Source organism: Hemibagrus wyckioides, linkage group LG01 (assembly GCF_019097595.1).
Source record: "Hemibagrus wyckioides isolate EC202008001 linkage group LG01, SWU_Hwy_1.0, whole genome shotgun sequence".
Classification (NCBI taxonomy): Eukaryota; Metazoa; Chordata; class Actinopteri; order Siluriformes; family Bagridae; genus Hemibagrus; species Hemibagrus wyckioides.
In genome coordinates this window covers 19,666,595-19,681,295 of record NC_080710.1, presented here as the reverse complement: position 1 = coordinate 19,681,295, position 14,701 = coordinate 19,666,595, and the positions used below count along the sequence as shown (strand labels likewise).

Sequence of the window (14,701 nt, the reverse complement as noted above, 5' to 3'; positions counted from 1 at the left end):
GATGAGGGAAAACACTAAAATGTACAGGGCAGCGAGCACTGTGGTGTCAATGTTGAGAACTTGTGGGTTAATGTACCGAAGTGTGCATTGCTTTAAATTAGGCAGATTACTGACACAACAATCTACCCTGTTTTCTAGTTTCATCTTTTTATTTATTTATTTTATTTAAACCAGAGAGAATATATTTCTGGGCCTATATGTTCTATTATATTCATTTTTTACATTTAATTATTTTAGTTATTTATATGCACAGTCTACGGAGGCCAGGATTCATTCACTGCAAGTTATACTGTATATAACTGTGTATATGAGCAATGTAGTCTTGAATCTAGTCTATATAACGTCTTGGCTGTCTTATATATAACAGTATAGTGTAATAGTGTATTGAGCCCTGATCTGGAGAAAGAATCCCTCTTCTTATATATGGTGGATAACACTTAACTGAATGAAATATGTTCTCGGAAACCATGTCTGCTCCACTTTAAATGGATAAGAACCGGATTGAATTATTCATTCATTCATTAAGGGCACTGCACAAATATATTCACACACCCATGTACATATGGATATGAGGAGAACAAGTGTAATGCACAGTCAGTAACTCAAGCCTAGGATCAAATCTGGGACTTTGGGGTGGTGGCAATGCTACCACATGACATTTCTGTAGACACAACTGATTGGACTGGAAGAATCCAAACACAGTATTAATAGCAGCACAAAAATCTCTCCTCATGCACCTCAGACACTAACAGGAGGTGGAATTTCTTCTGATACATCATTCCATTTATAAGAAATGACAGATTCTGCTGGACGAGTGGGGGTTTTGATCAGGTGTGATCTCAACCCAAACACTCCAGGTTCCTCTCTCCCACGCGTTCAGGCTGATACTCTGTTACTGGAAATATCCCAGTTATCATAGTCACAAGGAATCATCTTGCCTCATTTCACACTTGCACCAGGATGTTCATCAAATTAGAATGGGAATGGGAGTAGACTAAAAAGGGACCATATCAGTCAGAAAGGTATCATGTTTGCATATAGGTAATCATTTCTGATCATTTCATCAATCATGATCTTTTCTGATCATTTCTGTAAGGTTGGAGTTACTCTGAGTTCAGTATGACTCTGCTGAATCCTATGTGCTTTTCACGTGCCGTCTACTAGCTACTCCCGTTACTGTAATAAAATACATTCGCAGTTTTCAAGTTCTTTTCTTTCCTTACACAATTCACAACTCACTCCTCTGACAACAAACTGAAAATGTCCCTTAATAAACAGTGCGACTGTCGTATCAGTAATTTATCTTTAACAACTGCTTTACGATGGTCATGGTCAGGGAGTGACTCTGAAATAAACCCTAGATGAGACACCAGTCCATTAGAGGGCACGGTGCACACACACACACACACACACACACACACACACACACACACACACACACCCATTCATTCACATCGATCCATGCCAAATGGTATGTTTTTTGGGAGGTGGGAAGAGACCAGAAAACTGGAGAAAAGCTAAAAAAATCTTGAGCAATTGTTGAAAATGCTATTCTTTTTTTTTCTTATTGCGTGTGAGTTGTGTGTCTGCCCTTTTTAATGACATTGTTGCTGAGAAAAACTGAAATTAGACCAGGGACTATTTGTAAGCATTTAATTTAGATTTATAGGCAACATCTAAACAGAAAAATACTGTCAGTTCCTAAACCTTCACATAATCAAATAAAAATAAAATAAAAAAACAAAACAAACAAAAGAAGCTTTGAAGCATTGGATAAAACACTAATATTTTGTGCTTAAAAAAATAGCAACCTATATTACTTTTACAATATTTAAAATACAATTCCAAATAAAGGAAGGCAAGATATACACAACAGTTAGTTTCATCTAAATAATAGATCTGTACAGCAGAGCATGTTATATTATTCTACTGGCCATAGAGATTTAAAAAGAAGACGAAAAGGAGAAAAAATTGAGCTGAAATAATTCCTCTGCCAAATATTACACTATTAAAAAAAAACAAAAAACAAAACAAACACCTTTATTAATAGTGCTGTATTAATACTTGGCATGTTCACTCTGGGTTTAATTTGAATTCAAAAAACTAAATAATTATAATTTATTCTTATTAAGACAAGTATGCAGTCCTAACTTTCAGAAATATGATTTTAATATTGTACTTTAATTGAAATGATGCAGCCCTGTGTAGTAAAAAACATAATTAAGGGATTAAAACATAAAATAATGTAGTTATATATATATATATATATATATATATATATATATATATATATATATATATATATATATATATATATATATATTAGATTAAAATCATGAAGTGAAACGCTCAAAGAAAAAAACAAAAAAACAAAACAAAAAGAGGCCATCTTTTTTCCCCCTTCCCTTTTCTAATAATAAGCTGCACAGGAAGGGCAAATGTAAGCAAGGCAGGCATATATAAACCTGTCCATTTCACACAAATGTAACAATGCATCATAAAACCTTGTGCTTTACAGTTTCTAATGATTAAATTTAAAAGTTTCAGCCTAAGAGAAAATTACAACACTGTACACACATACACAAATATTCCTGTTTGTCCATGCAAAGTCCATCTGTACACAACTCTGCTCAGTCCATATGAATCTAACAATTATTATTTATTATCATTTCTTAATACTATTAGTTGTTATGGTTTTTACATTTCCCTAAAAGGAAAGAAGCTGAATATTTAACTATTATGGTCAATCTTGACCTTTCATTCCCCTTCAGAGGGCAGCCCTGTGCTGCTAAAGGGGATCTCGGTTCCTGAGAGATGTTCTCCTGATGGCACGCACACATACTGTACATCCGTTTTTGAGGCTCTTTCATTAGTGCTCTGGTTGGCACGTGTCTGTCTCCCTCCAACATCAGGGAGAAATACTGTATTGTTCTTAGCCCTCTCATCGGTCATATTTACACAAGGGCAGATGAGAGAAAAGGAAAAGTTTTCTATTTGTTTCACGTATCTGTACAGTACATTCACTGAAGGGCAGTTTGTCAGGGAGCACAAACACCCTGAAGCTCCTATGCCAAATGCACACACAACACAGGTACACACACACACACATTCACTCACTCTCACACACACAGTTCCTCTCCCTGCCACTAGTGGACATCAGTTCATTTTCCAGTCAATGGAAGAAGTTATGGACGATGAAACCTAGGGAAAAAAAAATATATATGAATACCATAGTGTAACTAGGCAACAAAAATGATATGATCATGCGTATTGTTTACCTTGTATAAATTCTACTTTCTTCATGTACTTCCATCTCAGAACTTTTGAACTCATTGAGTTCCTTTCGTATTGCGGCCTGGACAAAGGGGAATGATGTTAACCAGAGAAACAGAGATACAATGATGGTAAAGTAAACAGCTTAAGCAGCATATAAGTTGTGGATTTACCTTGTCGGCAGGTGTGAGTTTGGTCCATGGTTTGTCAGCACGACGGTCATAGTCTTGAGCGTGTGTGACCTCCACATACTCATGGAAGCGCAGGATCTTTCTGGCCTGTAACTCAGCAACTGTTGGCCTCTGACTTAACTATGGAAGGGGACAACGAGAAACACTTTCACAAAACTGCTGTACTTGTTATTCAACAACCATTTAACCAAAGGTTAGGATGAAACTGGGGTATGTGTGGGTGTGATGTGAGAATGTACTGGGATGAGACCTAGTACAATTGCAGGGTAAATATTTAAAGGGCTAATTTGTGAAAAGAAGCCAATACATTAATGGGAAACATGTAGCACCGCCATCTGAGGTGAAAGGAGAAAATCACTGTGTGCTGAGCTCTTCCTTATTGTTTTAGTGTGTGTTTGTGTGTGTGTGATAAAAATAATAAATGTATGAGGTGATAAATCACAATTTAAATAAAGATGCTTAATAAAGTGATATAATTAATTTCTCAATTCTGATTGCACAGGTGTTGATTAAGGTTCTATAACAGTTCTAGCAATATTGCAGCTGCAAGAGAAATGAGAAGTTTATATGAAGGCACTCATTATGCGCTGTGACAATTATTGCAATAGTTAATCATCATGCTTATTAATGGAAGGGAATATTTATTAATCAGCTTTTTTTTTCTTTTTCTTTTTTCTCACTGTTGGAAAGACTTCTGGACTGAGAAGTTTGCACTCTGTGGTTTTTCAAGAACCAAGAACATGACAGGTTGCATTGTTTAAGAGGGAGTTGTGGTTAGATACTGTTACTGATGAAAGGAACTGACTTGTTTCTCATACGCATTTCTTTAACAACGTGTAAAATGTATCTATACATTAAATGTCCCAGATCAACAAATAAAAAAAAGAATCATCTGTGTTGCTGTGGTACAAGAGGAATAATCTAATATGCTGTTATAGGAAAATAATCAACTCCGGGCCACAACGCAACATCATATTATTGAATATTGTTCTATAATGGTATGCTACATTCTTCTTATTTTATTCCATTATATTCCTCATTATGTTTAAGTGCTCTGGCTTACAGAATATACAAATAGTAAGTAGGAATAAATAACTAAGCACACATTAAAACTATACATAAAAATTTTACCTTTCTTGTGAGCCTGCGTTTGATCTCCCGTACTTCTGCCTGTCGATCAGCTTCATTTTTGGCTGGGGAGAGAGAGAGAGATATGCAGAACGGGAAAGATCTTTACAAAAATAGAAATGGTGTATTGAAAACCAACAGCATTTTTTAAGCCAGCATTATTTATGCATGACATTTAAGTACACTTTTTAGCCAAAATGTGGTTGGTGATCTAATCCAGGGTGTCCGATTTTATCAGGCCAGGGTGTGTGCAGGCTTTCATTCCAACCAAGCAGAAGCCAAACCCGAGTCTTCTGAAAGCCAAGATCAACTGATTATCAACATGTGGAATCAGGTATGGCTTCTGCTTGACTTAAATGCAAACCTGCACCCGCACCGGGCTTTTGTGGATAAGACTGGACACTCCTGACCTGATGCTTTGCAGTATGAATATATGTCAGTGCAAACAGCACACATGGGGGAACAGAGCTGGAAAGCAATACAGGTTTATAGGTACAAAAAAATCCTCTGCATGAGTGTTTTTTAATGTGTGTTACATGTGTTTAAGAAAGGGAGGCTGTATAGAGCACAGAGCATTAGGCTGGCAAGGGCAGGAAAGAAGGAAATTGCTTACGCTGGAGAATGTTTCTCTGTTCCAGCTCCTCAGCAGTAGGCCTCTGGCTCAGTCGTCTTTAGACAAACAGACACATTAACATAACCGAGTTATTTAAGGAGACACTTATTCTCTTTCTCAGATTATGTGTATAAATGAATTACGTCTGCCTCCCACTCTAGTATCTGGGAGAAATCCTACATATAGATACTCAGCACTCACAGTTATTAATGATTGTGTGTGTGTGTATGTTGGAGAGCATGAAGACAGACCAGTACCGTGTAAGTGCTGTGCCAATCTGTGTGCGGATGGCCTCCCACTGCTCTTTGCTCTGCCATGACAGACCTGTGTACTCCATTCTGGTCTGCCTTTCAGGAGCCTGTCTGTCTGGGGCTGAGGGCCGACTGCTCAGCTTCAGAGCCAAAGTGTCCTTCCTCTTCACCCTGCTGGCCAGACTACCTGCGCATGTGCATACACAATCACTCACACAGTTAAAAACTGGCCAACAATTTCTGATTCCATGGATGCATGTTTACTGCATGTAAGACTCAATCTATTTGCAATGCAAATAGACCAGGCTCTTCACATACTCGGTGGACTGTCTTCCTCTTCATCCGATTCCTCCTCTTTATAAAGGACAGGGCCATCTGAATCGCTTTCATCAGCCTGCTGATCTTCCTCTCTCTCCTCGTCCTCACTGCTGTCTGATCCCTCGGGCATGATTCGGATGTTCACATCACCCACTAGGCACCTGCGGCTGCGAGGCTCCAGCTCTGGTTGAATTTGAGGGGGAGGGAGGTGTTCAGGAGGTGGCTCATCTTCATCCTCCTCCTCCTCTTCCTCATCCTCTTCATCTTCCTCCTCTTCTTCCTCTTCATCAGAGTAGTCATCTTCAGCCCTGAGAGAGAGAGAGAGAGAGAGGTTGGGAGGGAAGGGAGGATGTGTGTGAATAAATACATGCAAATGGATTTTTTTTTAAATACACACATCAAATCAGTTCTATGTACAAAATGTATCTAACATGTATGTGACAAAATAAATAACCTTGACATTGCTACAGGTTTGGAAATCTTCCATCAAGTCATTATAATTAATTATAATTATGGCATTATAATTATTTGGCATTATAATGTCAAAATTCCTAAATTATACCAGTGCTGTTGAATTACTCAATTCTAACTGCTTGTATAATCACAGCTTGTAAAGTAGTTTAGCTTCAATAGATTTTTGGAAGGTGTCTCCAGTGTCCTTGCTTTCTGTCAGAAGTAAACTGCAAATAAGTTTTCTGGCATGGGAAAATCGTCAAGACAGAGCAGTTTACAGTTTCTTGAGAACCTGACAAACTGAACTTGAAGCGAGAGAGAGAAAAAAAAGGCTAGTGAGGGAACAATTGCTTATAACTGCAGTGCTTATAAGAAACAGAACGAGCAAATATTTAATATAATTAACCAAATAAATTATTATATGTTAATGAAATTTTTTTTTTTTTTTTTTTTAGAGGAGTTGCCAAATTGCTGTAATATGAGAGGAATAAAACACTTCATGACAGTGTTATAGGAACATAATCAACTTCGTGTCAGGTCGCATCCCACCACTATGTTGATTATTTTCCTAAATCAGCACGCACTGTTCCATTTCACCCAAATCATACAAAGATTTTCCCCTAATTGACAGAAGTTACTCGTCTATGTTTACTTATTCAGAAATGCAGGGACTGAAACACTGCTGGGTGTTGGTTACACACATTTTTAAAGGCTGGATGGTGACCGGCAGCGGGCGAGATCCTTGGTATTCTGGAGGGGTTTCAAACAGCAGCGAGTGGGCACGGTGAGACGCATCCAGGTGAGGAAGGGCAGCTCCAGGGCTGATCAGTGCCCGCTGGATCATGATGTGCAGGGGTACAGGGGCTTGACGTGTAGGCAGTTCTTCTTGCGGGCTTGGAGGGTCAAAATGAACAGGTAGTGGGTCAGGGAGAGGATGAGGGTAGGAGTGTTGATGGAAGAGCTGGTGAGGGTGTCCTCGGGGAGGAGAGGGTGGGATGTGTGTGGGTAGAGGTGGGGATGGTGGAGGTGGGGGCAGTGGGAACCCTCCTGGGATGTTTGCCCTGTCCTCAGGAGAGAGTATTGAGGGCAGAGAGGAGATGGGAAGGGCGGAGTTCTCAGTGTGGCGCTTTGTGACCGGCGTGGTTCTCTTGGGGGGCATAGGTGGCGACGGCTTAGCTGCAGTTGGGTTGCCACTTCCTACAACCTGTGTGAGTTCAGCTGGAGAAGACAGAGGATTATGAGACATGACCACTGACAGTTTTTACAGCTAATTTTCACCACTCATATATATCAGAATGCCATATGTACATAAAATCAAGGTTAGTGCAACATTCAAATCTGACATCACCAATCATTACAAGGCCTTGTATTTTTGTATCATAACATAAACCACAAATGATATTTCAGAAGGATACACATGTAAAGCATTAAAACCTACATTGTATCCTGATTTCACATGCTCAGAAGCAGTAACATGAACTACATCCAGTGTTTGTCATATACTGTACATGTTCATGTGGCAGGACAAACTGCATGTTGAACTGCCACAGGTATAGTGCAAGGCGAAGCTGATTCATGTACAGATGACCTTAGAACAGCTAACAAACACAGAGAAAGCCACAGCCAGAGAAACTATGCTGAATGGAGTAACTGCATGCACACATTTGAAATAGATTCACTGATTAACCTGGGAATAGTATCTTACTTGATCTTTTGCTGAATTATCTGCGTAATCTAAATAATCTGCTGTCGTTCAACATGCGGTGCATTCAGTTGGATTTATGTATTATTCTGTAAATTCAATTTTGCCAATTAAACAGATGATCCTAAAAAGGCGGGCACAATTCTGTGGTTACGACAGTAGAACTCATAATGCTTTAAAATAGTTAGCGGCACAGCATGCCCGCTTACTGCAAATCTGGTCCTTTAAATCATGCATTTTAACAGGAAGCAGAGAGAGAGAGAGAGAGAGAAAATATGTGGCATTCTAGCCACTCCATGTTAGTCCAGCATCCCAGCCAGAGCTAAGAGCATATGGTGGCAAGGGTGAAGAAGACAATGCCAGCACACATACAGCAGATGGAAAGGACATGATTTAAAAAAAGGCAGCATCGCTGTGGTTCCAGGCATGGCCTTGCTGTTACCTGTGCGCCCACCTCCTGCCCGACGGCATAAGTACACGGGCAGGGACAGGTAGACGTCATAGTCAGCCTCACGCTTCCAGCAGGACCAGTAGAGGGGAAAAGGGTCACCCCCTTGAAGGGTGGAAGCTGACAGAGGTAAGAAACCATCCCAAAGGTATCAAAAACCACACATATACATGACCAAACCATCCATCGAAACTGTACAGTTTGGCAATGTGGAGGTTAGAGAGAAGTGTAAGTGATAGTCTAAAATGTTCTGAAGCAAGATCACATTAGCTGAAGAAGGTACTTCATTTCAGAAAGTGGGTCATACTGCTGTAAACAGTGAAGAAGCCAGGCAACCACAGACAGCTCTGGGTTTCAAACAAGTCGAGCATAGACCAGCTCATCTCTCATAAGCACACAATGCTTCAGCTGACCTGCAGGAGGCAGTGTGTACACCCGGCTCTTCCACATTTTAATTGCTCTCAGAGATAAAGCATTCATCAGTAGTAAAATCGTCAATAGCAATATATTATATTTAAAGTTCTAATCAAAAGGTATCCTTTTTAAATATACAGGTACAACAGTAATTCTAGATTTTCTGTGTACCCTGCACCGTGGTCCTGAAGGATCAACATCTTATTTCATTGTTTAGGAGTTACATAACAGGAATGACAATAAACCCACTTGATGCTGAGAGGGAATAGAAGAAAAAGAAAAAAAAAAACACACACACACACACAAACACACAAAAACACACAAACTTGTTTGGCGGTTTTGCAAAGCTCCAGTGGTGTCTGGTGATGTTATAAATGATTGGGAATAAACAAAAGGAGTGCTTCACAAAAAGAGTACAAAATTAGTCTATAAACTATAATCAATACTGTACCAAAACCCCTAAAACATTTTCAGCATGAATCTAAACAAACGATTTAATATGTTCTAGCACCAAAGAGCATTAGTGATCTAAGAAGCTTATATTCTCAGATCCTCTTAATTCTTACGTCTTTCTCGAGGTTATATGATGCAGGTTTCAACTCAAGTGATACAAGTGCATAAAATGATCGAAGGCATGCGCATGTGATGAACTTTCAGCAGCTCCGTTATACAAGTTGCACACTTATTATGTACAGGTTATACATGGAACTTTGAGGGTCAGCCCTTATTTAAGATACAGAGACTCTTGGCCTAAAATGACCAGCATTCCCCATGACGGAGGAAAACACTTATCCAACATAGTAACAAATACAACAAATACTGCAACACTGCAGCAGACAGCTGCCTGCCAAGCCTGGAGTCATTAGAGATAATGCTGCTCAAGAGGAGAAGGATGCCAAGGAAGAAATGTTCTTGGGACTTTTTTTAAAATGCTTTCCTACACATAGAAAAACCTTGAACATGCTGAGACAAAGATAAATGTGCTTCTTATTCTGACACTCCTAGACAACAAGAATGAAAGCGTGTAACATCTGCTTTTTGGGGTGGTGTGAGAAAAGCAGGAAGCAGGAGTAAGCACTCACCCAGCATGGCAGCGTTGGTGGTGCGGTTGACTGGTTTGGGTGGAGGAAGTGGGGGCTGCCTAGCAGCCTGTGCTGGCACTAGCCCTTGGGTGGAGGACTGGGTGGAAGAGGATGCCAGGGGCATGCCGGCCACAGCAGACGAGGCCGTCCGCAGGGTCTTTGCGGCTGCACTGGAGACGGAGGACGACGGAGAGTTGGAGGAGCCAGAGGAGGAGGAGAATGAAGTTGCAGGGCTATGGACGGGTGTGTGAGGCAAGACCTCATTGCCAGATTCTGCAGTGGAGCTCATCAGCCATTTGGGGGCCATGATGGTCTGCTTAGGGGGCAGAGGTTCTCGCAGGGTGTCCCTCAGTGACTCGGGGTCGGGAATATAGTGACTGCTGTCCGATTCTGAGAGGAATACAAAGAAACAACATTTATAGTAGCTGTACCTCAGCAATGTGGTTCAGACTTATTAGCACGAAATATTTAAACCTAACAAATCAAAACAAACAAAAACAAAACAAATCGACACAGAACAAACATCCTAGTAGTCTTGTTAGATACTGCTGAATGTACTAAATTATTAAATCAAAGTAATTCTTCAGCACTGAAAACTCTCTCTCTCTCACACACACACTTGAGTTTCTCTTATCCAACATATCAAGCTATTTGAGCTGCATTGAGTTGTATCATTATTCCCATGCTACTCATTTGTATTTTTCTTAATCAGCTCATCGGCCACCGTGGGAGATAAACAGGCTGCCGTAATTACCTCTCCGTCTCTCTGTATTGCTCCCTTCCACATTATTCCCCCTTTATTCTTCAAAGCTGGCGTTTTAAATGCCGGGTTATTTACAGCCATTTTATCACAACAAGACACAGGCAGCAGTAAAGAAAAGAGGGGAATTCAGTTTAGAAATATGTGGTGAAATGGAAGCATCACTACTCTTGTTGGGGCTGTGTGTATTGCTTTTATTCATTTTTCATTTTGAAATGAAAATGTAAAAACAAGGAGACGGGTTTTTATTTTGTTTCATTGTTATTACTAGTGCATTGTTAAATAAATACTTAAATTCATTTCGCATAAAAATAAAAAACAGTTAAATTAGTACTTAAAAACTACAAATCATATAGTAATAAATACCATAATAATAATAATAATAATAATAATAATAATAATAAGTTTCAGCACAGAGTGAACCTGGAAATAAAAGGTCTATTCTACACTAAAGGTCTAAAAGGTCAAGGTCCAATCTACACACTCATTTCTCTGGTTAAGGCATGTAGTCTGGATCCTTATCCTGTTTATATAAAAGATATGATTAAAAAATTGGTCAGCAGATGCTGAAATGGATTTTTGGTGATTAAAATATTATTAAATTGCAGCAGCTGGAAAATTTTAGCCATCCCCTTTTACACTCACCTACTTGCTATATTTAAAAAGCACACAGTGATTCATGTTACAGGCACTAAAATCTTTTACCTCCCCTCTTCTAGCTACCCAGTAACTGCTGAGGTATATCCGGGTCATTTGAATTCATTTATTAATTTTAATCACATAAATCTAAAATGATGAGAGACTAACCATCGAGAAATATGGTTTCTAAGCACCTGGTAAAATGTAAATTGATCCCACAAGTGGTTTGCGTTCATTCTAACGTACTGAACTGACAGAAGCATATTTAGAAGGAAAAGAGAGAACAAAGCTACAGAAGTGAAGCTATCCCTCTGCTTGTTCCTAAATAAGAATCTTAGCTAGAGCAGGACCCGAGGGAGCAGTGCCACTCTTCACTTCAGCATGGCTGGGAGGAGAAGAGAGAAGAGGAGGAAACACTGGCGAATAAGAGCAGAGAAGAGGAAGTCAAGGAGCTAGAGGGAGAAAGAGAAAGTTGACCCGCCTCACCTCTCCTTCCTCTGCCCTCCTCAGCGGATGAGTGGCGGGGAAGGCTGGGCTTCCAATCGGCCTCAGGGCGAGTTCTTCTGCCGTCCTCTGACGGGGCTTTGATCAGACCGGGCTTTCTCTCTGTATCTGTGTGGATTCTGCCTCCGTGCTTTATTTCCTCTACCTGCCAGCCCATAGTCGGCTTCCACTCATCTACTGCAGCCCTTCCACCTCTCCAGCAGTCATCCTGGCTGGATATTGCACGTCGCTCTGCATCAGAAGGGTCACGACCCCTACGTTCCGGATTGACCCTGAATTGCAAATCGGTTGTAGGCCGAACAGGTTCAATTCCCCGACTTCCGCATCCACTGGTACCTCCTACAGGCAGTGTGTGCCCATTCTTCACATATGGCGGCTTGGACCCATGCGCCTCATCTGCCTCTGTGACAATAAATGATTAAAATACATGGAAATTTAGATAAAAAGTAATAAATCATCATGGAGCATTATCAAAATATGCTATACTTCAGAAAAGTAGTTTTTGATGACATGCAGATTTCTCTTTTTTAAAAAATAAGCCAAATTTTTGAAAAAAAAAAAAAAAAAAAAAAAAAGCCAGAGGCAGGTAACAGGAACAGGCTGCTTTTTGCGATTTGATCAACTTCTAGATAAATGAGCCTCCACAGCAGCGAGTGCATGACTTTCAAAGCTTTTTGCTGCAGGGCACAATTTGCTCCACTGTTCCGCAACTGAAGACAAACAACATGTCATTTCTCCCCTCGAAGTATGAAGTTAGACCTTCAAACACCTGTCAAATTAAACCTTCTTGCTTCATCTGTCTCAGGAACTGCTGTATTCTATTGTGCCCTAGAGACCAGTGACATTATACCAGACCAGGGACTGTTACCAGCTTCCTGTATTGTCTCTGAGTCTCTCTCTAAATGAGGCTGTCAGACAGTACAGGTGTGTTATCTACAGGTGTATAAATAGTTCATGCACTGACACAGGGACACTCCTACTACATATTTTGAATTCCATCTATATAGTCAATATCAATCCTTTAAAAAACACACACGACATATGCATGCATACTCACACAGATACACACACAACACATGCATGCATCGTCACACAGATACACACAGAACACATGCATGCATACTCGTGCACATACACACACGCAGACAGACACACAGGCAGACACAAACACACACACACACACACAATGCCTACCATTATCAGGAAGCTCCTTCAGTACTCCCTGCTCTATCAGCTCCTCCCTTGGTCGTCTCATCGACATCTTTCTTTCCAAAACTATTGGGTAAAATGCAGCAAACACAATCTCAATAAACCTCTGATCTACAGCACACAGTGATGTGATTAGACTTCAGAATGAGATTAAAATATCACTGAGATAATGTCTAATGAGTGCAGACTCTGTTGCTGCACAGACAAAAGTGTATTGCTAATTTGTTTGATGTTTCCTGACAATTGTCCTGGTTTCACTCGTTGCTCTTACTCATGAATGGCCTACTTTACCCAAGTGCAAACTAAATTCAGCGGATTATTGTGTTTGCTTTGTGATCCCATAAATAAGCCCTATGGACTATGAAAAACTATAATTGTTGCCAGATGTTGGTCTAACATTAATAACAATCTCAGCAAAAGGTTTCTTTCATAACTTCAGGGTAACAGACAGGAAGCAGAATCATATGTGGCCCAATAGACTTATAAATGTTATAAAAAAAACTAAGTACCTTCTGAAGTTTCCTTAAACTTCTCGCTGCTTTTCTTCTTCCTCCATTTCCAGGGTTTGAAGATCTTGCCCAGCGTAGACAACTTGCCCTTGCGCTTGGGGGGAGGAGTGCTATCGCCCCCTTCACTCCCTGTGCTATTGTGCTGGTGGCTGCTTTCATCATCTAGAAAAAAAATGATGATCACCAAACAGGTAAAGATGGTTTAATGGCACATCACAAAGATGGTGTAATGGAAAACTCTGACTGCCACTTATTATTAGATTAAGCATGAGCACAAAATAAAACAGAGCAGCACCTATAAAAATGTACAGGAACAGAAATGGTCAGTGGGCTCTGTGTGCACTCACTCTCACACACACGTCTTACTTTCCTTGTGGGGCCCTTATTAATGCCATGCCAACCTCTAAATCTTAACCTTAACCTCAGTAACCATAGTGGAAACCTTTTGGCTAGATTTTAGGTTTGTGGTGAAATTTTACTCGACTAACCAAATACCTAGGCAAAATGGTCAGATATTCCTATCCATGCGGGCACATTTAGTCCCACCAAGATTTAACACACACACACACACAGTTTCAGTAAATTTCAAACAAAGCTGATGGTGCTGTTGTTTTAAACTCCAAGGCAGTGTTTTAAACATGGTTGTTGTTCAAACACAGCAGTTTCCTGGCAGCTGTAGTTGGAGACAAACAGCCCCCTGCACAGAGCCTCAGTCATTTGACCAGTGGCTGCCACTTCACTACTCCAAGAACTCACATTCCTCTCACTGATAGGGCTGTCAACAGGTTCACACACATTTACTAGCTGTACCAACCACCCAGTCTAATACATTCTACATAGTGTGTTTATGAGCTTTACAAAAGACATGCAGCATCAATTAAAGACATGTACCATACTTCTGAGACTTATAAAATATGCAATTCTATTTAACATTCCCTGAGAAAGAACAGATTAGCATTGACTGTTTACATACTCAGTTCATAATGTGATGCTAAAATCGATGATTTAAAGGGATAGTTCAGTTCACACAATTTTCTCTTAATCCTAAATGCATATGCAAGTTAGTTGCATCTTTAGTTTTGCATTAATGTAGCTAAAGCTTTTTTGCCACAAATACAAGCCCAAATCATCATACAGTATGTCCAAAAGTCTGTAAATGCCTGATATATACCCCGTATGCCAAACTTATGTCACAAAACTGGAGGCA

The 14,701-nt window shown here is 40.0% G+C and overlaps 1 protein-coding gene across 6 annotated transcripts in view; it reads right to left on the bottom strand.

The window, feature by feature from the left end:
- Positions 1 to 2,317: 2,317 nt before the first annotated feature.
- Positions 2,318 to 14,701, bottom strand: part of phactr4b (phosphatase and actin regulator 4b) — a 29,837-nt gene continuing 17,453 nt past the window's right edge. For 4 of the 6 annotated variants that reach the window (XM_058396958.1, XM_058396968.1, XM_058396931.1 and 1 more), the window contains 13 exons: positions 13,495 to 13,656; positions 12,971 to 13,051; positions 11,759 to 12,178; positions 9,874 to 10,263; positions 8,372 to 8,497; positions 6,929 to 7,445; positions 5,775 to 6,082; positions 5,463 to 5,643; positions 5,206 to 5,261; positions 4,596 to 4,657; positions 3,447 to 3,584; positions 3,279 to 3,355; positions 2,318 to 3,201 (listed from right to left, as the gene is read on the bottom strand). In XM_058396958.1, coding sequence (XP_058252941.1) covers positions 3,186 to 3,201; positions 3,279 to 3,355; positions 3,447 to 3,584; positions 4,596 to 4,657; positions 5,206 to 5,261; positions 5,463 to 5,643; positions 5,775 to 6,082; positions 6,929 to 7,445; positions 8,372 to 8,497; positions 9,874 to 10,263; positions 11,759 to 12,178; positions 12,971 to 13,051; positions 13,495 to 13,656 — 2,534 coding nt within the window. In that variant the 3' untranslated portion in view covers positions 2,318 to 3,185. The remainder of the gene's footprint in view (positions 3,202 to 3,278; positions 3,356 to 3,446; positions 3,585 to 4,595; positions 4,658 to 5,205; positions 5,262 to 5,462; positions 5,644 to 5,774; positions 6,083 to 6,928; positions 7,446 to 8,371; positions 8,498 to 9,873; positions 10,264 to 11,758; positions 12,179 to 12,970; positions 13,052 to 13,494; positions 13,657 to 14,701) is intronic. The other 2 variants (XM_058396949.1, XM_058396978.1) reach the window with 2 other exon arrangements.